Raw genomic sequence first — 21,754 nt, forward strand, 5'->3', positions numbered from 1 at the left:
GGTCATAACAAATGACTCTAATTGCTACCATAGAGTAAAGAATGTTAGGTTTATTCTATCATAGTAACCACTTTGAATTCTTACCATCTATAACAATCTGCACCAAAGCAATGAAAAATTGTACATATTTCATAAGCTCATGTTGTTCAAAGGACAAGAGACTAAATCATTTATGACAAACATATAAGATATGTAGACAAAATACAATAAATCAGTACATTCGCATACCAAAAGATAATGCTTAAAAATCAGGATGATGAAGATACAACACTCCTCCCCTTATCATGAGTACCTGTACACTCCCATGAAGCTTTCTTCGTCTCACCACCAGCATCACAAACTCCCATCCAGATTTTGGACTCTAAACGAGGGTCAGTGTGGAACATGTGCAACAGCTAAATTCATTTACAAGAAGAGGACAATTCAGGGTGGATGGGAAACAGGTTGGATGGCAAACACGGCAGATAATGGGGTTTTAATGGATAAAAAAATAAGAAACAAGGGGTCTGTGTATCCAGAAGAGTAAAAATGGAAAATATGGTGCCATATGAGGAAAATGAGGATTAGGAATGAATTGGGCCCACCTTGACATATGATGGATTTGTTAATCATCCAATGTTAGGAAGGGAAGATCCCATGAGGAATGCCATACATAGTCCAAACAAAGAGGATAAGAAACAGAAGATATTTCCAGGCATAACAGAAGACACATCGGGGAGGGAGGAATTAAGAGCTGCAATCTTCAGATTAAAATACTTACATTGAAAAGGGTAGAGGGTTTAGAGGAAGAGTGGTATACTGGTTGTGGCATAATCTTATACTGGACAACAGCTGTTCAAGGCTAATGCACAGAAGATCATTTTAATTAGAAGGCTCACAAAATATGAACTAGATGAGGAGGGCGATCAGATGCCAATATAATGTTACTTGAAATGTTTTAATACAGCTAAGAAGACCTCAAGGATGCATCCGCTACATTTTTTCTGCCAGTGAACCTGTAGAAACATGATTAGGCCCTTCAATTTTTTTTTGCAATGGAATAATTAAAGCAGTATTATTATTCATGGTAGTCTACTGTTTAAGGCAGGTTTTTGATAGAAAAACGAAGACTAACATCTGTTACAAAAGTAAAGCTTACTGAACAGGACACAAAATAATGCCTGAAAATACAATAACACTTCTTTGATTCCATATACTTCCTTCCTCCCTTAATACTGTCCAGCATGCCTTTTCTTTTTCTACCCCTACCTTGCCTAACTTTATCACAGCCTTAAACAATCGGAACACAATCTGAACAATTGACAATCCCAATGCTCTGTATCCTTTTAATTTCTCCCAACAACACTCTTTCTCCTACCCCAACCTTGCCTGGTATACTTCCTCATTTGTTTTCCTTTCTGCCCATTTCACCTTTTCCATCTTTCTCTACAACTAGACCATAACATTTTCTCAACAGAGTGCAATGAAAACATAAAATAAATGCTGTGATTATTTTTATTATCATCTTAATTTTTTGATAAAAACACATTCCATGCATTTTTGTCCACAGTCAAACAAAGTTCAACACTTTAACAATACCCAAGAGGGGGCATTCTTGTCTGAATATCAGACACATTAATGCCACATGCAAGACATATATTACAAGGAATTCACAACTGTCTGCAAACCATTATGCTTTCTTTGTACACATTTTCCCCTCCAAGTTAATGCTACCAATATAACTAACTGAAACCCACAATATAATACACTATTCAGTCGAATGACCAGAAATTTAACATTATTTTCTAAACTTAGAGAGTAAAATGAAGATATATACTATGTAACCTCAATGACATATGATGCTGTCAAGTGATACCAGTTTAAGCCTTACAGCCATATTCCTTACAGCCATTATGTGCATCAACTTTCCAAAGGGCAAAATTGTGTCTCATTCTTCCAATTAAATCTAATAATGCACCAAAATGACAGTTGCTGCCTTTCAATGATTTCCATTGCCAAAGGCTCAATTTGAGCAAAGTCCAGAAAATAGAGTCCTGTGAGGTTTTGCAGGCCAGAGTTGACAATGCTAGCCCCCAATGAATAGTTCAGAGGAAGTACTGCTGAGTAAATACTCACTTATCAGAAATAAATTGAACACTCTAGACAAACAACCCCATTTTCCTCATGACCTTGAGACAGTTCCGTGAATACTTCCTGATAAAAAAGTTCATGTGAATGAAAAATTTATACGGACATTTGCTTTTGAATCTCATAGTAACTACAGCTGGTGCTCGGCATATATTACTTCTGTACTATTCTGAAGATATTCAGCTTCATTGGATTATGCAATTTTAACGTCTTAAAGATGTCAAAACATCATATTCGGAGCCAGCTCCTAGAATTGATCAAAGATTGTGTGCAGTAACATCTTCAAACCAGACAGAAAGATTTTATGCACATACAATTTAGTAATTTAGATTCAGTGCATAACTGGAATGCAAATTTCGGAAGCCTATATACATTTTGCTACTTGAAATATGAAACGTACCAATTTCAGCAGAGAAATCTGCTTTCACCAGCATATGGTCACAGCGAATATGGCTTGCAAAACCACAGGTTGACAGAAAACATATAAAAAAAATAAGTTTCATAAACAACTAATTCACATTTATCACCCACTACAATTCATTTTACATTTTGGAATGGAGAAATGAAAAAGTTAGAAAACCGCACAGAAGACACCAACTCCATTTCAAACATAAAAGTAAACATGGCAAAACAATTCATTGCAATAAATTTAACACTAAGGAACTGATGAGCAATTATGCTCATTAGAAGAAAAGAAATTAAGAATACAAAATTCAATCATGTAAAGTTGACTGCTGCTCAATTAAAAATCATATGCCATTACTATCATTAACCTACTTTAAATAATTATTTCAATCAGGAGATGTTTCCTTATTTTTTTTAAGACAAAAGCATTTCATTATTCTTAAGGCAAAAATTTAAGGATAATCCCATAATTAATAAATTCAAAAAGAAAAAAAAAATTTTCAATGTGCCACGTGCTCAAACAACCATTCTTGACACTTCAGAAGCACTCATCCCTGTCGCTACCATTGTACACTTTTAACGATGAAGTCAAAGAATATTTTCCTGGTTCCTTCCACACACGCACAAACACCCACACACACACACAAATCACACAGGAAGATGCTCTCATTGATTTATCAATTATTTTGGTCACACAACCAGTCTCCACTCAAATCAAATGTAAAGCAATTAATGGATTTTGGGAATCATAGGTCCCTTGTGAAGATGACGGGTGGGTGAGGGCACTGATAAATGAACAATGATAAAAATACATCAACATTAAATGGGCACTGGCAGTGATGATATCCATTGGAAGAGCAGAGTTAGGAAAATACACACTATGATGACAAAATGCCCTGAACAAAATCACACTCATTTAAAATACCTAACTAATATTAATTGTTGATGAGAATGTCACATGAAACAAAATATCAAGGGGTGGATTGGCTATATAGGCTTTTCACTTTTTACAGACAAATTAATTCAAATGTCAACCTTAGAAAACCAATGAAGTGAAATTGATTAAATAGAATTGAAATAAGGATGACATAAACACCCTCTGTGAGCATAAAGTGATCTGTACACAGAATGAAAGATCAAAGTTGAAGGAAATATGATAATATCCTCTTTTATGCTAATACATCATTCATAAGCAAGGGCAACAGTTTTCCTTCCATTGAAAAATAATATTTTAGGCTATTTGCAGACATGATTGGCAACAGCTAGAGAGAATAGATTTCTTTATGGCTCCGTGATTTAATGAATTGCATGCAAAAGACATGACTTTGACATAAGAGGTAAAAATAATATTTTATCCATTTTAAACAAAGCAAGGCAGGTGAATGGCCTAAGAATGTCAAAGTGGACTATGTAATCCCTAGGTAAAAATAACAATATTACAAGTAACCTGAGCACATGTTGACAGTTGAATGAAAATGAGTACTGAAGTATAATAAGACACTTATGGATTAATTATAAGCTTATCACATGTACAACATAAATACATGATAACAAATAATTACTATCAATGAATCTGGTGTACTTTATAAAAGGAATGTACACTAGAGCTGATATATTTATATATATATATATATATATATATATATATATGTTTATGTGAATGATGTAAAAACTGAAGATGTCAAGAAGATGATGACTGTCGATTGCGAATTCCAGATAAGTACCCATAAAAATGATGCAGAAAGAATAAAATTCGAAATCAGTGGTGGTTCTGGTATGGTTCCCAGGTTCCATGACAGTAATGGAGCTTTTTTTTCAGTTAGCACAAATATCAGACTGCAAGCTGAATCTTCTGAGACAACTATAAGAAGCACTGCTTTATTAATATATCAATTTCCAACAAATACTTATGAAAGTTTTTGGGACCCATCGGAAAGGTTTTGGCTTCCCTGGGCATTTAGTCTGAAACCACCACCATTTTATTACTGTATCAATGCTCTTAGCAACTCTAGCATTCTTCCCAAGGTTTATAGCCATAAGATGTTACCAAATGTGACACCAATAAATGCTGACTTGAATCCAGGACACATTCCAAAAACTCTATCATTATGGAATGTACTGCATCATCTGTCCTCACATTTTATGGCATAGTTAGGTTTTAAGTCATTACAAGGTCCTTTTTCCCTCAGCAATTAGTTTATATGACATGCTCAGGCTTGAAAATAACAAAATTAAGTAAATTTATGAGTACTTTTTCCAAACTTATGACTAATGCTGAATGCAATGTTGTTGAGAAACTGGACTTTACCGAATGAAGCTTGTTGATAAAAAAATATGTCCACCCAGAAAACACTATAGAAACCCTAATTCATACATGAAGTAATGGCTATAATGGAGATAAACCTGAATATTTTCTTGACCTATTCCATTACTGGAGCCATAAATGCCACAGTTAACACAAGAGTCATCTGTCAACAGCATATTGGTGCATCATACTTAGCGTAATTAAATTTTTATTATTTCCTCTAGTGTCTTGATAGAGTAAAGAAATTAGGCTTTCAAAATTGTCCACATGCACGGTTTAAGTTGATTTTTTTTTCTAGCACACAATAAATACTCTCTCGTACTTACTACTCAAACAATCTCAACTCTTTAACCTTAATCTCAGTCTTTACCCATAATATTACAAACCAGACGTTCACTCCAACTTAATTTCCACTAAAAGCATAAAAAAACCTTTCACATCATATCAGAAATACAGTCATTTTCTTACAAAGTCACCCTCAATGAATGCTAAAATAGATTTCAATCACCTTAAAAAATACAAAACACAATGAAACGTTTGCACAAACCTCATGCAAGTGCAAGTGCAAGGTTTCACTTTTGAGCTAGGTGAAGACAGAGAGAACTTATTTTCTATTCAGAAAATGGGGAACAAAATATCTGCATAGGCCATATAGTTGCTAATCACATACAAAAAACATGAAACTTCGACAGAGCCGGCAAATACATTCAACCAAGTTGGATTAGATTTTAGTATTGGAGTACCCTGAATTAAAACTTCATAAAAATAAAATTACTACATACATGAAAACCAAATATTGAACAACCACTGAAATCACTTAAAATGTGATTTGGTGGCATTTTAATGTCAGATGAGAGTGATTCTAGATTTTGGTTGTCTCTCTCACCCCATCTGATATTTAATTATTTGACTCTTAGGCAAACATGCATCCAGTAAACTATTTACACAGTTGACACCTCACAAATCGAGTAGTCTTTCACATTGCTCTTTTAACCTACGAGTCTTCAATGGAGGGCAGGGATCCACCAAAGATTTGGAAGGTTACTTTTTCTCTTGGTCGGTTCAAATTGCACTGCCTGAAAAAAAATATCAGAAGTTGAAGAAACAACACTTCTATAGGGCTTTACAAGGAATGAGAATAGATGCATTATATATTCCTTATTTTCATCCTCTTTAAGTGACAGTTGAGCAATCACCCTCTTAAATTTGCAAAAATACTATTTATTAATCTATTTATCACACCGGCAATAGCAATCTGGGTGTATGATATAGTAAAATAGAAAAAATTACGCTAATTTTATCAGCATCCATATGTATCAATGATTAAAAAAAATTAATATCATGTAATGCGGCAGCATACATATATTATCATAAAATATTTTTTTCACAGAAATTAGTCATCATTACTTATTAATAGGCTATCATTGGTTTTTTTTAAATAATTAGGCAGTAAGGGATAATTAGTGTGTCACAACTCTGTTAGGGTTACAATATAACACTGTTTCATGAGCAAATAAATCATTAGATGCATGCAAGGAAGTCTAAAAAAATAACATTTAAAATGAAGAGAGAACTCACCTAAGACAATAAATAAGAATTGGATCCTAAATGAAATCAGACAAACTCTCGATAAAGAGGGTTTACTCCCTTAATTGGTAATGGATGAGCTTCTGTATTAAACACCCAATCATCGAAGGAAATCAAGCTATCGTCACTGAAGAGCAGGTACAAGTACTGAAAAGATAAAGTTACTAATTAACACATACACAAACATGATTGCAGAAAGGGTACTTGTGGAAAATTACATGAACAACATAACTGTGGAAGCATTTAAAATGAGTTAGTTCCCCAAAATATCATTCTCTCTAATGTACATGCGTTCAATATATTGCATGCATAAATGAGCAACATCCTTAAATGGAATGTTGCTGTTTTAAGTCACTTTAAGGCTCCTCTCCCATCATCACAAGGACAAAAGTTTGGTAAATTGATGCCGCTTTGCTTTGATGAGCACTCCTGGAAAATTTTGCAGGAAATACTTGCCTTGGTATGCTGACAATTAAAATTTTCTTCTCCATATCAAGGTACCAGCAGCATATTAGGGCATAACTCACTCACAGAAGTCAATTCAAGTAAACACAAAGAATTTGGAAATGGCATAGTGCAAATAGTTACCTCATTTTACAATTCTGAGCCAATTTCTACACATCGTGAAATAATTTATCTAATATAAGAACAGAAGAGGGCTGTTCGTTCAAACTCTACCTCTCCCCTTGTTATGGAGAATTAATAATGGCAAAACCTCTAAACATGATAAAGTGGGTCATAATTTGTGAATGATTCTTTACTGTGTGTTTTGGCAGCACTGCAAATTTCCCACTTGATTGCACTGCAGCAGAGGCAGTATAGCAGTGTTGCCAGAGATGGAGTCAATGTAGCAATTTTGAAAAATTGAGTGACTAGACATTGATGCCAAAGTAAAGCTTTTAAACTCTGATGTTATAACTATAATGGTCTCCAACATCAGTTTTCATTCTTAGAATAAAAAATTTAATACGTGGACATTAAGAATTTCAGGTCGAATTTGTGATGAACACCACTGGCTTTCCCAAAAGTACACAGGCTTGAACCTCATTTGTTACACTAGCACTGAACAGTCAAATGATGATTTCATGAGTACGATTTATATCACATTCAAATAACTCATCTCTCAAAGTAGCTAAAAATTCAGGTGGGAAGACTAGAAAGTGCAGAGAAGCTTTAAACAAATTCAGACCATATCGAAATGACTAATATAAGCCAAAAAACCCACCCCAGGATGTCATAAAAAAATGATAATTTTACAAAACCATGCAATAATATGGGAAATGAGAAGGTGGCCTCTGGAAAATAATTCACAGAAGTCAATCTTACACTCATATCTTTGTTTACTCTGTAAGCAATGAAGATACACATTTATGAATAAATGCCATGTATGCTTCATAGATAAAAATATATTATAGATTGCACATGAATAATTTGGAATTGATGAGGTGCCACTGAAAGATGATGCCCAAATATCTAATGCCAATGACACTGATTTACACTGGAAGTGCTATTCTTGAAAAACATTACTGCATGAAATTGAAAAAAGTGCTGCGGGGCATAAATGTTAAAATTGAAGGGTTACAACCTTTTCCCTTGGGATATGTACTTTGACAATGCCTCCATATCTCATTTGTTAAAAGTGCTTGTCCTTGGGGCTGCAAAGAACCATGAACTTACTAAATTGTTAAAAGATTGCAAACCCATATTCAATATTCTCATATGGAAAATATGTCTCAGCAAATGAATTTCCTGAAGTGGAGGCAACCCAATTTCATGTTTCCTCTGTAACTTACGTATTATGTCCAATATTTGATAAATATTTCAATCTTTGAATACCCAAAGCTGGACATCACCTTAATTCTGTTGACCAAAGATGAATGCCTTGAATTGCAACAGACCAAAAAAAAATCACCATAATTATATTTGTAAGGTCCACATTTTTAATTAGAGAGTGGATTAACCAGGGCTGTCATTATCTAAGATAATTGATTCCCTTTTGCCCTAGACAATTTAGTCTTCTGTACGGTAAATAAACAAGTAAATCTAGGCAAGGGGCCATTGGAGAGTAGCCACCTTAGACATTTTCACCATGTAAAATCATTTAGTGCAAAATATGCCACTGGTTTTTATTTAAAACTAAGGCACCCATTTTTCACTACAATCCTGAGATAATTTCAACCTATGGCTAAATCACAACCAAAAAATAAAATACATCAATCTGTAAAGAAGAAGCTGATAAAAACACGAGATGCATGCAGCAGCTTCAAGGAGGCTTCATATATCAATGAGTTTCTTGTATACCCAAAATAGATGCACAGTAAACTATCAATTATCCTTGCTAATGGATTCATGATGAAGCATTGATAATTGGAACAACACGAATACCAAATAATGCAGAAAATATGATCATGATATAAATGGATATACATGGAAACTCTCTGTTTTCATTCCTCGTCATTAATTGGTAGTTTTTAACAATGGGAAGTACATTTTTTCAACTTTTCAGCCATTTTTACTAGGGTGGAATTATAGTTTTACAAGAATACAGGATTATAACCAAGTTAATAGCAGAATGCATTATCCGCAGAAAGCTAAGCCAATCACTTAGTCAGGAAAAAAAACAAATGACGGGCGATGGAGGTATATTGACCAAGGATTGCTGATATATGAATTCATATTCATCATATGATACCAATTAAAATAACGCAGTGTAGACAGTTAATGACTTATTTGTTGCATGGCTAAGCTATATATTTGCTCATCTTAAAGGAGAATATGGAATTTGCAGGGCTAATAAAATTCGAGGGAAATGATAATGGGAAATTACAGATAGAACAAAAATGTTTAAATTAATAAATAAATACTGTTGACAACTTTTGATTTTGTGATATTTAAAACTTTTAAGAAAGCAGAGGTATTTCGAAATTGTATTTTTTAACAAGTATGTCCAAGTTTAAAAGCATTTGATAATCTTTTTGAGCATAATTTTATGAAACTTTTGAGGAAATAGAAAGAGAATAGCACAGATAACCTGAAAAATGGTTATCCGCTCATTTATAATTGAGAATTTACTGTATTTTTTAAGTGAATCTGTATTTTATTTTGTCACAGTAAGAATTATGTACTTCATAGGTCCTCATTATTGTCCAGAAAATTAAATGCACATTGTTATATTATTCATGACATGCTTAATCAGCTCTATGAGATTACCTTTTTACAATGTAATTACCTGTTACAACAGGATTACACTCCTATATTTAATCTTTAAGGTGTTCTATCATTTAAGGTAGGTTTTGTGTGGCTGTAATAATTATCCATCTTCAAAATGTGCATGCATGAATAAATTACTAAAATATTTTGGCATGAATCAACAAAATAGTAGACTAAAAAATGCTGCTGTTACCTTCAATGTTTCAGCCAAGAAGAAACTTTGCTGAACGTCATCCTTCTGGGGGTCCTCCAAGTATACATTTTTAATACCACTGTAGCCACCACTTACTCTGCAATGCTTTTCTAGGGCCTGGAGAGGATAAGAATTATAAAACATAAATCATTCACTGTGGCACTACATAACAACAACCAACAATAATTAAGGATGAATTCTTGAAAAATAAGATGCTTTCTATTTGCTGATAAATGTTTCTCATAAATGGAGGAAGGCTGACCCTGAGAAAGTCCCAGACAACAATTATCAAAGAAAGCAGGAAAACTAGAAGTTAGAAACCTTATAAAACATTAATAATTACATGGGTTCTATTGGAAACCAAATGAGCACCAGGAAATCAAGATCAGTTGTAACTCTACGACTGCCTACTCGCTATTTTGGCAATATGTGGGCCAAATGATTTTCATTAAAAATTGGAAATATATATAATGAATTCAGATGCGTGCACACATTAGTTCACACAGTTAAATGCTTATTTTCATTCCAAAAAAAGGTTATCTTATGAGTTTTGCAATATAGGGAAAAATAAATGTTTGACTGAGGTAAACCACTTCTTATTCCCAGAAAATTATTTATTCCATGACCAATGTTTTGAGCAGCAGAATCACATTCAGGTGTAAATCAAAATCATGGTTATGGATTGAATAATTTTATATTAAGCCTTAATTTGGTTTTACCTTACTAGTACTTGTTTCCAGGGGGATCGAGAGGGTGGGGTGGCTAACGTACTGGCTTCCCACCCAGAGGGCCCGGGTTTGAATCCTGGTGATGAGAGATATTTTTCAGCGGTGTCCCGATCTTGAGGTGCTTTGTAGAGAGCACTTTGATAAGAGTATGCCGTTGGATGGGACGTTATACTGCAGACCCCTTAGTGCCTTTCGCTAAGAGTAGGCTAATGTTGATGCTAAGTTTCTCTCCACCCTTCCTCCTTTTGCATCCATCCCCAATGATGCAAAAGACCTTAGCTGTCGGTCACCTACTCTACATCTTCTTCTTCTACTAAAACTACTACTGTTTACACAAAGCAATACCAGCTGTTAACCAATTTATCAAATGATATAAATCTGAGCTGAACTAAAAATCCCTTCATAATAACACTGCTGCATTACATGCCCAAAAACAAACTCTCTTGAATGGAAAAAACTCCAGATATACAGTAAAGTTAAAAAAAAGCCATGAATATTTCCAACTTATGATAAAATAAAGAAGATTAACAGACATATACACATTTTTATACAGAGAATTCAGGTTTAGCAGAACCTCACACAAATTCATTCAACATTAAACTAAAATTCTTTTGTGAGTACAAAATGTTTTCTAGTTAAGTCCAGCCATTTGCTATTAATACTGGTCTCTTTTCTCTCCTCCCACAGCAATCACAAAATAGCAGCCGCATCTAACATTTGGATGATCACATTTACCCCTCAGCAATATAATTTCACCAGCTAAGAGAATTAGAAACTTAAGAACACAGAAAAAGCATGTTTAATCAAACAATTTCATCCAAATCTAATGAAGGTGTCTTGCAATACTTCCAACAAAAAATTCTTCTACTTGCCCATCCAAGTACTTGTACTTACTTCCCACATTACATATGATTAGCCTTTAAAAGGTGCATGCACACACAATGCCCATTGGCAAAAAATATCTCTTTTCACACAATATTTTAGGTTAATACACTTTTTCACACTTCTGCCCTAACAATTTGCTCTTATGTTTCATGTATTGTATAACTTCTATCATTGTGTACACATACGGCCCACTAAAACCAATTTTATAATAACTTTAAGAATATTAAGACTGAAATGAACTTGGCTATTTAAGCTTATCCTAAATGTACTCCATTTTATGTATTTACTTTTCATTAATTCTGTTTAAAACTAAATAATATAAGCTTAAAGTATATTAGTAAGAAATTTAATGCTAGAGTGAGGTAGGGAATGATAAATGGAATCATATACACAATTCACAGAGGATCAACTTACCTCAACAGCTTCCCAACCCCAGTCTCTGTATTTCTGGTCTTTTGTAAGCCTCCACATAACAAAGTATGACTCTATGACCTCTGGTCTGAGGATATAATACTTTTCATTGGTCTTCATTGCTTTGGCCTCGAGGGCTTCGGTGAATCTAAATGATTCTGGTCCAAGTTTTGTAGCACTTCGGTCATAGGACTCATGACAGGTATTCGTTATTCCCTTTGCAATATCCATATATCTTTCAGAAACTTCATTCTTCAAACTTTGTGCTCCAAGCCCTAACAAGCCACCTACAACGAAAAACAACCGCAATATCTTAGAACCAAACTGACAGAAGCCTTAAAAAGCAGTAATGAATCAATAGAGTAAGTGATCACTGAATAAGAGTATGTAAGTCTCTTTTCTAATTATGAATACAATTCTCAAAATATTACAAAAAATGTAATATGCTGCAAATACTTGGTACAGATTTTTACAGTATGAATATTAAAAAAAAAACAAAAACTTATTACATTATCTGCTTCAGTGTCTTCTGGGATTTGTTTCAAATTATGAAACTATTCACAAATACAAGTATGTTTTTATTATTTTTACACATTTATCTTTGTCAAATCCAATAACTTAGTTGCATAGATTCATTTTGGCATCTTTTCAATTTGGAAAACATGACTTTTCATGAAACAGTTTATCTAAAAATATCCACTCTGAAAAATGGTTCAAGAAGATCAAATAAACATAATTCAAGGACTCAAGACTTTTTAGAAATCTCCAAAATTTTTCTTCGCAAATGATTTGTTAATTACTGTTTAATACTTCTTATAATTGGCCTTTACAGAGGCATACAGATCACTATTAATTAAGTTCTTCAAGAAATCCAGCAAGAATTTGTTGCATTGAGGAATTGTGCATCAACTGAGAAAAGGTCTCATTCTAAGCAATGCTCTAGCATAGACTTAGTTAGCATGACTTAAATTGAATTTTGATGTCAGCTATTCCCATATTAAATGAGAATCAAAGTGCTTGTATCAATTCCATCTGAATACTCAAAACAGAACCATGTGATTGTGTACTTAAAATTTGCAACGACTGACATTTTATTGGTCCACACCTTTAGTACATATTTCTCATTATATTTCTAATTAGCACTTCCCCAAAATGGTGGTGAGAAAGTCAGTAAGGGGCGATGATAAAAAAATCAAGTGGTTCAGACATTCCACACATTCTATCAAGGCGTGTGGTGTATATATCATTAAATTATCCAATGGAGAGATGTTGCACTATTAGAGCGAAATAAATGGAACTTGATTTCTTAAGCGATTGCAAGAGACTAGGATACTCAACTATGGTGTAATTTAGGAAATCAAAACTTCCTTTCACTTACTCGTATGACAATGTAAGTGCTGATTAAGGGCTTTTAAATCATCATCAATAACAAGGAATTAGGTTATCATGGTAGGTCTGATGCTTCATGATAAGTTCTCACGGTAATGGTACAATTTATTGAGTGACTGCAATACCTAAAAAGTGGCCTAGTTAGCCTTGGTGTGATCTTAACAGAAGGAAAATGTGTACGGATAGACTTACCCGAGAAGCACGCCAGGTGGTCCATTTTGTGCTCCAACCGGTCGAATTTCATGTCTGAGAAATACATAAGTTTACTCCTCTGTGAAACTTGAAGCATGTGCTGTATCAAGCGAGCCAGTGCTTCGTCATACATCTCACGAGCTTCCAGGTCCTCCTTGCCTGACTGTAGCCATGCCTTCAGCAAGTACTCGTAGAAACTGTCTCCGAGGGCTCCAATGGACATGTGATCTAGAATGGACATTAATGACATTATCTCCCAAGCAAATGTTAACCTTAAATTGCAGAAAATTTTGAAAAGATGAAGGGAACATTTTCATTTTCGTTTAAAAACGGTAAAATTAATATCACTGTGTTTAACTGCATCGGTTACCATTTAATTCTGATATGATTCTACCATAATTCAGATGAATTATAGTGAATATATTTGCAAATATAAGAAATGATAGTTTTGTTTAATTTATTAAATATGTCACTGTCCACAATTTGATTTTCTTTGAACCACACTGCATTTCAACACCATGTCATTTTCAATTTCTTCCATCACGTCATTATGCGACTTAAAAATTATGCTAATCAAATGGCACACAGTGAGGAATAAATAATATCAAATTGTGAATATTAGGTTGCTTTTTTTTAATTTTTCTAAAATATAAAGAATAAAATAACTTAATCGTGCCTAACACATAACTTTTAAGCAATCAATTTCAAATCATAATGCTGTAGAACTTTTTTGTTAGTCCCAAATAATTGAAGGCAATTAAAAAAATAAATATTAGAGAAAGCACAGATTTCATCGAGTTCAACACAATTCTGAAACAGAGGAGATTATAAAAGCCTTTACTTACTTTGACCCCATTTCCCTGTCTTTGGATTGAGGTAGTTGGGATACAGGCCTCTTGGCTTTTCCATTCCCCTAAGGACCTGACGAATGTGCTCCACCTTCTGCCTATAGATGGGGTTTCCAGTGACATCTGAGAGATATGTAAACTCTAAATGCAGAGTTCCAAATTCAGAGAGTATGCTTGCTCCACCGCTAGCCCATCCATAGTTTTTGCTTGCCTGCAGAAAAATGTAAAGCCACATTGTACTCAGAGAGATGACAAAACTGCTCCACAACCTCATGTTTAGCTGGCAAATGATTCTGTTTACGAGGGTTTCAAAATTTTACAGAAGGTTAAAAGTTTCAAAGAAATGATCACACATGACACCCATGTTAAGATGAATACTATTTCCTAAGCAGTAAATATAATGTTACACTTACCCCGGTCCGTACATTGACAAGAGCATATGGAATGCCAGTTGGAGTCTTAAAAGCAGGGAGAAGTTTCTCAGCTACATGTTCTGCCTTGTCCCGGAACATAACATCTCCAGTGAGCGCATAGCATGAAAGAAGACCTCCGACAAAGCGAATGTTGGTTTCAAACACAGACAAATCGGAATTCTGAAAATATAAAATCAAAATTTTATTAAGGATTGCAAGAATTACACATTTCACTACAATTTAGAGAGGAATTTTAACCTCAAACAGGAGTCAGCACGACGCCATGCACTGATTTTTTCTGGGAGTGACCACATATTTTTCGATTTTTTCTTGAGATCCAAACAAACGATTCATATTCATTTTCAATCAATTAACTACACTAATTTTTCATAGAAAATTTGAAACTTATGTGAAGATTTGCAATTAACCAACGAATACGTGCTAAGCTCCAGATTTTGGACCCGACCTTACATGACCAGAGGATAATGAAAGTGGTGTGACTTTCTGGCTTGTGATATTCTTGGAGAAATCATGGGAAATCACAGCGGCCCCCCCCCCTCCTCTGTTTAACATCCTTGTGAGTGGGGGGTGAAAAACAAGTATCAGGGTGCCTAACAACCGGGAAAACTAAAAAAAATGGAATCATGCGAGAATTCGAAAGGAACCGGGAAAAATCAGTACTTCATCTGGAATTCGTCAACCAACCGGTGATTCAGGCAAACGTGAGCGTGTGCTGCGTGTAACAAATTTCCAGGGTAAGTATATCGCTTAAGCACCAAATTCAAAATTCACTTTCAGTTCCCTAATGCTTCTTAATCACTGCACACTAGGTGTGCGTGCGCTCTGTGAAGGAGCGCAGTGCGACAGGGTGCCATCAGAACTCAATTCATGGCGTTATTTTCCTTCTATGGGCCCGGTCATGGCGTTGATCCTCCACTTCTGAAAAACGAAGTAGTAGTTTTTGTGATGCTACAGACTGTTTTTTTGCGATGCATCATGGCTGGGAACTACAGTGTGATGCTTACTTGAACAGAACGCAGTGGACATACCATGCTAGCAGCATCGTTTGAGGTATTTGAGCAACAAGATATTAAGCTACTAAGGATTACAGTCTGCCCGATTCAGGGTATTTCCCGTTTTATTTGAAAACTAAAGTTGGGAGAGAATAAATTACACGATGATACATTTTATTCATTAATCAAGAAGAAGTTGGGCTTACGTTACGCGAGGACAAAAATACTATATGTTTATCTGTACGAAATTTTACTGTAATGGGGAGGTGACAACGTCAACCAACAGTACAGTAAAATTTCGTACCGATGTACGACGCGCGTTTGTACCGCACGTACGACGCGCAACCCTTCGTTAACGCCCTTGGTTTGGGGATAGATTTGGCACGGGGTACAAGATTAAATTAGGTAATGCAATTTACGCATCCTATGGAGAAAGGCTGATCTAAAAAGCAGATAATTTGACCTGGAACTCCGGGAAAAAGCCGGATATTTCATCGGGTCTTTTCGGTAGAGATCCTGAAATACGAGTACGATGGGTGCAATCACAATAATTTATTTTGCAAATCATCACCATTACGCCCATGGAGTAATTTCACTAAGGAGCGTACATTATGCAATCACAGATCAGGCAGCTGTCTATTGATTTGAATAAGCATTGGGTGTATATTATCAACTATACTGGGTTCGATAGTGAAAAAGTTTTATAATGATAGTGGCAATTTTGATATCCATGACTAGCAATAACCATGACGACTGCAACTAAGTAAGATTTGTGATTGCACCTCAGCGGAGGAAACAAACTAGAAGCATGAGATGGTAAACCACTTCACATGGTACAGCATATATTCTCAGAAATTAAATTCTGCATACGTTTCCTACCACATTACAACAATGACAATGAAATTTCCACGTAGTATATACTTAAGATAATCTATCTATAATTATTTTTTATCGCACACACAAACTTCAATGCTTGTCTGAAGTATTTTAAATTTATATAAATGCTTTACATTCTCAACTTAGTTATTAAGAGTCACCACAAGCATTTACCGAAAGGAAAACTTAGTAGCTTCAATTGGGGATATGAAAAAACCGTTTTCTGAAGTGATGACAAAACAAAATTTTATTAAGTGATTGCCTACTGAAATGCAGTCTCTCTTCAGTAAAATCTTTCATTTACATCCATTGCAGGATGACCGAAATTCCCCAAGTGGATATCTCCATCTTAATTAGAACCCACTTCGAAAGTTTTTCAAGGATTCTTTCCTACACTAACGACTTCTACGACAACAACTTGTCGTCTAATTTACTTTGGAGCTCACCCAGAGAATAAATATGGGTTACCACAGCATGCCTCGTGGTCTCTGTTTTAAAGATCCCCTTGACATAAATTTGTAGATAGAAAAAGAAAGAAATGTTTATGTATCGAATCACTGCAGGCATGAGCAACTATCTGATACATTGCTGGCCACTGAAATGATTCTCCACGTATGATCATTACGATCGCAATAGGACTCACCATGTTGTTCAAATCTAAATTGTTGGCTATCCATTCCCTCCCTTGGTTGAACTCTTCCTCCATGCCCATGATGTACAGTGTGTCCAGTCCATCCACTATCGTGGCTCCCAGAGCTGCAGACCCGAAGATACTTGCACTATGACCTCGCCGGCTCATTGGCCTCAGCTCATTCTTTCCCCATGCATAGCGAACGTAGTTGTCCCAAGCATGCTTCATCATCTGTAACAAGAAATGGTATGAATTAGGACGATAGCAATGTTATCAAACACTATTATTATTCACGAGCGAAAGCTTTAGCAGTAAATTTGGGGAAATTCATATATTTCTGGAAACACAATCTCATCAAAGAATTGTACCCAAATATATTTACAATGTTTTAATTTCAAGAAATTTATTTTCAGACACTTAAGATTTCCCTGACAAGATCTCGCTTAAATGAAATCGAGATACTCTTCAAATCCTGATTCCATGATTAGAAACGACATTTTACACTTTTACAAGGAGAGGAAAATCCCTCAAAGAACCATGGCTGAACTCAACCTAATCTGAATCCTTCAGAGGAATTTACGGATTACCAAGCAGGAGTACAAGCCGGTAAAAAAATGAAACCTATTTATGAAGGCACACGAAGGATAAAACTTATAGATAATGTAGCCTCAACATTTTTTGCTTTAAGAAAGTTCTGGTAATAATGGAAGGTGTCAACTCAAAACAGAATCAAAATTCAATTACGATTTCCTCCATTTTATGGGTCTTATTGATGCAGCATATAATTCTCAACATTGTACGCGGCTTGAGATTTTAAAAATGTGGAATTAATATACACATGTTTGAAAGATCACGTAAGACTGTTTTGGGCAATGGAGACTTGCAATTCAGAAGAATTATCTTCATTTAATTATCTTAGTGGTCCATGAAATACAAACTAAAATGGATATGAAAGAGGAGATGCAAATGAAATTACTTATTAATTTAAGACAACATGCTGGATAATTTTTTTTGCAATCATTGTTTTAAATAAGGCACCTCTGCATGGGATAAGAACATTTTCTCCAAAGGGGTGAATGGTGATAAATCCATTAAAATATCAGGATTGATTTTCCATTTACCTCACTACACAAACAAACCTTCGACTTAATGACTATGGTTGTCCAAATCAATGACATAATCCAACACACAATACAATACCAGTATGGATTAATCCATTTTCATAAAAAGAAACAAATCTCTGATAAAGTATGATGCATTAGTTGCATCTGAATAGTAGAATAAATTAATAGAAAAAAACTACAGTTTCTAGGGGTAACATGATAATAACTATTTTATTGTGTGTCCATTATTATTAATTTTTGTATCGTCTGCCTGCATCCTTGTCGTATCTTCTTAAATCGACATTGAAAAATTGATCTGAATCTTCTGTAACTACATTCACCCCAGATGCATCCCGAGGTGGCTTGGCAGTTGATGGTCTGGGCAGCACTTCCATTCCCGCTGGACTAGATGGACCCTAATTGGCCAAACTGACCCGTCCCAGATGACGTCGGAGCCGAGTGCATGCGAATGTTTAGCCACACCCGGAATGGGACACGGATGTTTGGGGATCGGGCCAAACCAAATACAGCTGCAGATGCTCATCAGATAGGTCTAGAAGGGAGCGCAAACCTCTGCTCCACCCCAATAACTTGGGACACCGACGCTCTGTGTATGCCAAACGCATTCCTCCTCCACATCCTCCCGCGCGGTCGGTGGCTCGTACTCAACCGTCGCTTCGTCAAAATTTCGGGGAAGATATCACGGTCGAGAGGCGAATAACAATCGCCTGCTTCCGCTGTAGCCCCCCTTGGACTCTCCCAAGCTGGAGTTAGGGTGGCGAAAGTTGCTAATAACTCACCCGCTTCTCAAATATGGAGGAGGAGAAGGAGAGAGATGGGTGAGTCGAGGGAAAGAATCGATACGAATCACGTCACGTTTATCGATTCATTCAAAACATCGTGACCATCCCAAACAACGACTGCTCCCGAATCAACTAAAACCGTATCCTCGGGCGGATATCATAATCTGCCACTCGAGATCGAATAGCGTTCTTTTTCTCTAGTTTTTGGGATAAGGGGGGGGGCAAGGGATTCATAATCCCGAATCGGTTAGCTGCAAATTTGAATTGGGTCGAGTCATGCGAAATATGTCATCTCGCTAACCGAGGTAAAAATCTGCAGGAAAGAATTAAAAAGAAAAGGTCCAGAGATATGGGATGAGACAAAATGTAAAAAACAAAAGGTCGTGAGGCATTAAAAGAAGAAGAGAGGCTTAAAGTTAAACGTTAAAATTGGAGGACAAAAACTTGATCAAGTAGAGCAGTTCACCTATCTTGGTCGTGTTTTGGACCAAGATGGTCAAACTAGTAAGAAAATCAGAAGAAAATTGAGTTAGGCTATTAAGCTTTCACAAGGAGGAGGATGGAGTTATTGTCGAGAACGTTAAGTTAGAAAATCCAGAAACATTTGTGAAAACCTTGAATTGGGCGTGGTTTTGTTAGGAGCGTCAACTTGGTCATTGAAGCAAGATGATAAGCGTGGATTGGGAACTTTTAATACGTGGGAGCGGAGAGAGATGGAAACGGTAAGATGGACCGAAAGGTTGACAGAATGATGAACTTGATGCAAGTGGACAATGGAGAGGAGCAAAAGACAGGCATATTGAAAGGACTGAAGGAAGGGACGAAGTATGTAGCATTGAAGAACAGTTGAACGTTGTTTGGGGTGCCATGGTGTGTCTTGTTAGGGGAGGTTAAGATTTGTAAGATAGTCAGGTTTGTGTTTATCCAAAACCTACTTTAAAAAGTAGACGACCAAATAATATGCTAATACGTTTCACGCAATTTATCAAAGTATTTTAGCGGCTTCAACGAGTTGGCATAATGTCGGAAATTATTACCTTCAAATCAATTGCGTACAGTTTCCAAAACATATTTTCGATTCTTCCAAAATGGAATTCAACAAATTTGAACCGGAAAACATCGATCTCTACAGACACTTGAATCCAATCGCATCGTAATCCCATCGAATGAAATCAAAATCAAGTCGAATCGACGTCATTGTCCATTTGTAGGAGCCGATCGGTCAAGGTAGGTTTTTGATGGACCCTAGGGCTTGCGCAAGCACCATTACTGCACTTCCAAGCACCGCCTAAGAAAGATATTCATACCGTAATACCTTACATTACCACCGTAATCGATTCGAAGGTTGGTTTGACGTGTGAGTATAGAGCTCGCCTAATACTAATCCCAACGGTGAGTGAAATTCACACATCAGGGTCGGGCGGTCAGTTCCTTTCCTTGTCCCGCCTATGGTTTCGCAGAGAGATCTGGTACCCGAAAAATCACACCGTTTGGTCGTAGCTGGGGCTATCCAGAGGCGACATCCGTAATTGAACCCAACCCCACCAGTCAGTAACCCAGTGCTCAACCCCACAGTACCACTGCGCCCTCCCTATATTACCACAGACCATTTATTTTAAATCCACATACTCTTATTCACCTCCATTCAATCCCAACTGCATCGATTAAAAAACTCGGGACTTGCATACGAGTAAATCAAATCGGGATCGGGCACATCAACCCCCGACGCTCTCCTCCCTCTCCCCTCCCCAACCACCGCTAGGGGTGGTCTCCCTGCCACTCCTCCGCCATCGAATGAGCCAGTCACCGGACCTAAGCAGAGAGGAGGCGGGAAGGCTGGAGGGGGAGACGGGAATCTCGAGAAGGCGTGCGGAGTAGGAGGGTGAGGGAAAGCCGAGGCAAAAAGGACTCCTCCCCCGATCAAGAGGGCTGGTCACGTCGAGGTCCCTATTTCGAGGAACTCCTTCCCCGATGATGTTTTGGGTCCATCTTGCGTGAAAGCTCGATTTCTTCCATCTTATACCCTCCCCGTTCACTTTCTCTTTTTGACGTCCGAGAAGGGCGGCCGCGCGGAATCTCGTTTGCATCAAATTTTCATACGCTTACTAATCCGCTTCCCTTCCAAAGGGGCGTGGGTGGGTGGGGTGGGCATTGTTCCGCCCGCAACGTCCGAAAAAAATGATCAATCGCCCGCGGATCGTGTCTTTTATTTTGGCCATCCCGAGGCCAGACGAGTGGGGATATGAATAGGAATGCTCGCTCGTCCTCGAGCCGAGCGCCCGGATCACGTAAGGCGTAACAGCATCGCGTCCCGCACAAATTAACTTTTCCTCCGACATATATTCGTCCCGAACGAAGAAGGCAAAATGAAATTTGAACATTCTTGGAAAAAAGAAATGAAACTTGAAGGCATATAAAAAACGGAAGAGCTTATGTGTTCGGCCAGCGTTTTGGAGACATTAGCAGAACATCAGGAGGAGAATAACCGCAGGGAAAGGACCTAGAATGGGGAAAAGACCTGATGGAATTTTTGACCGATACACCAGGCAAAAATGCAAAGAAAAAATAATGAATGTACGGTTCCGGACCCTGGGTATCGATCTCGGATATTTAGAACGTTTTCATCCTTCGTACC

At 36.5% G+C, this 21,754-nt stretch overlaps 1 protein-coding gene across 1 annotated transcript in view; it reads right to left on the bottom strand.

Moving 5' to 3' along the window:
- Positions 1-1,478: 1,478 nt before the first annotated feature.
- The window catches only part of alpha-Man-Ia (alpha-Mannosidase class I a), a 217,320-nt gene continuing 197,044 nt past the window's right edge, over positions 1,479-21,754 (bottom strand). The window contains exons 2-9 of the mRNA XM_071583834.1: positions 17,226-17,444; positions 14,694-14,873; positions 14,278-14,491; positions 13,433-13,660; positions 11,855-12,138; positions 9,828-9,944; positions 6,416-6,571; positions 1,479-5,913 (exon numbers count right to left, since the gene is read on the bottom strand). Of these exons, the coding sequence (XP_071439935.1) occupies positions 6,452-6,571; positions 9,828-9,944; positions 11,855-12,138; positions 13,433-13,660; positions 14,278-14,491; positions 14,694-14,873; positions 17,226-17,444 (1,362 nt within the window). The 3' untranslated portion in view covers positions 1,479-5,913; positions 6,416-6,451. The remainder of the gene's footprint in view (positions 5,914-6,415; positions 6,572-9,827; positions 9,945-11,854; positions 12,139-13,432; positions 13,661-14,277; positions 14,492-14,693; positions 14,874-17,225; positions 17,445-21,754) is intronic.

The sequence above is a fragment of the Hetaerina americana genome, unplaced genomic scaffold, assembly GCF_022747635.1.
Source record: "Hetaerina americana unplaced genomic scaffold, ioHetAmer1.1.p SCAF_15, whole genome shotgun sequence".
Lineage (NCBI taxonomy): Eukaryota > Metazoa > Arthropoda > Insecta > Odonata > Calopterygidae > Hetaerina > Hetaerina americana.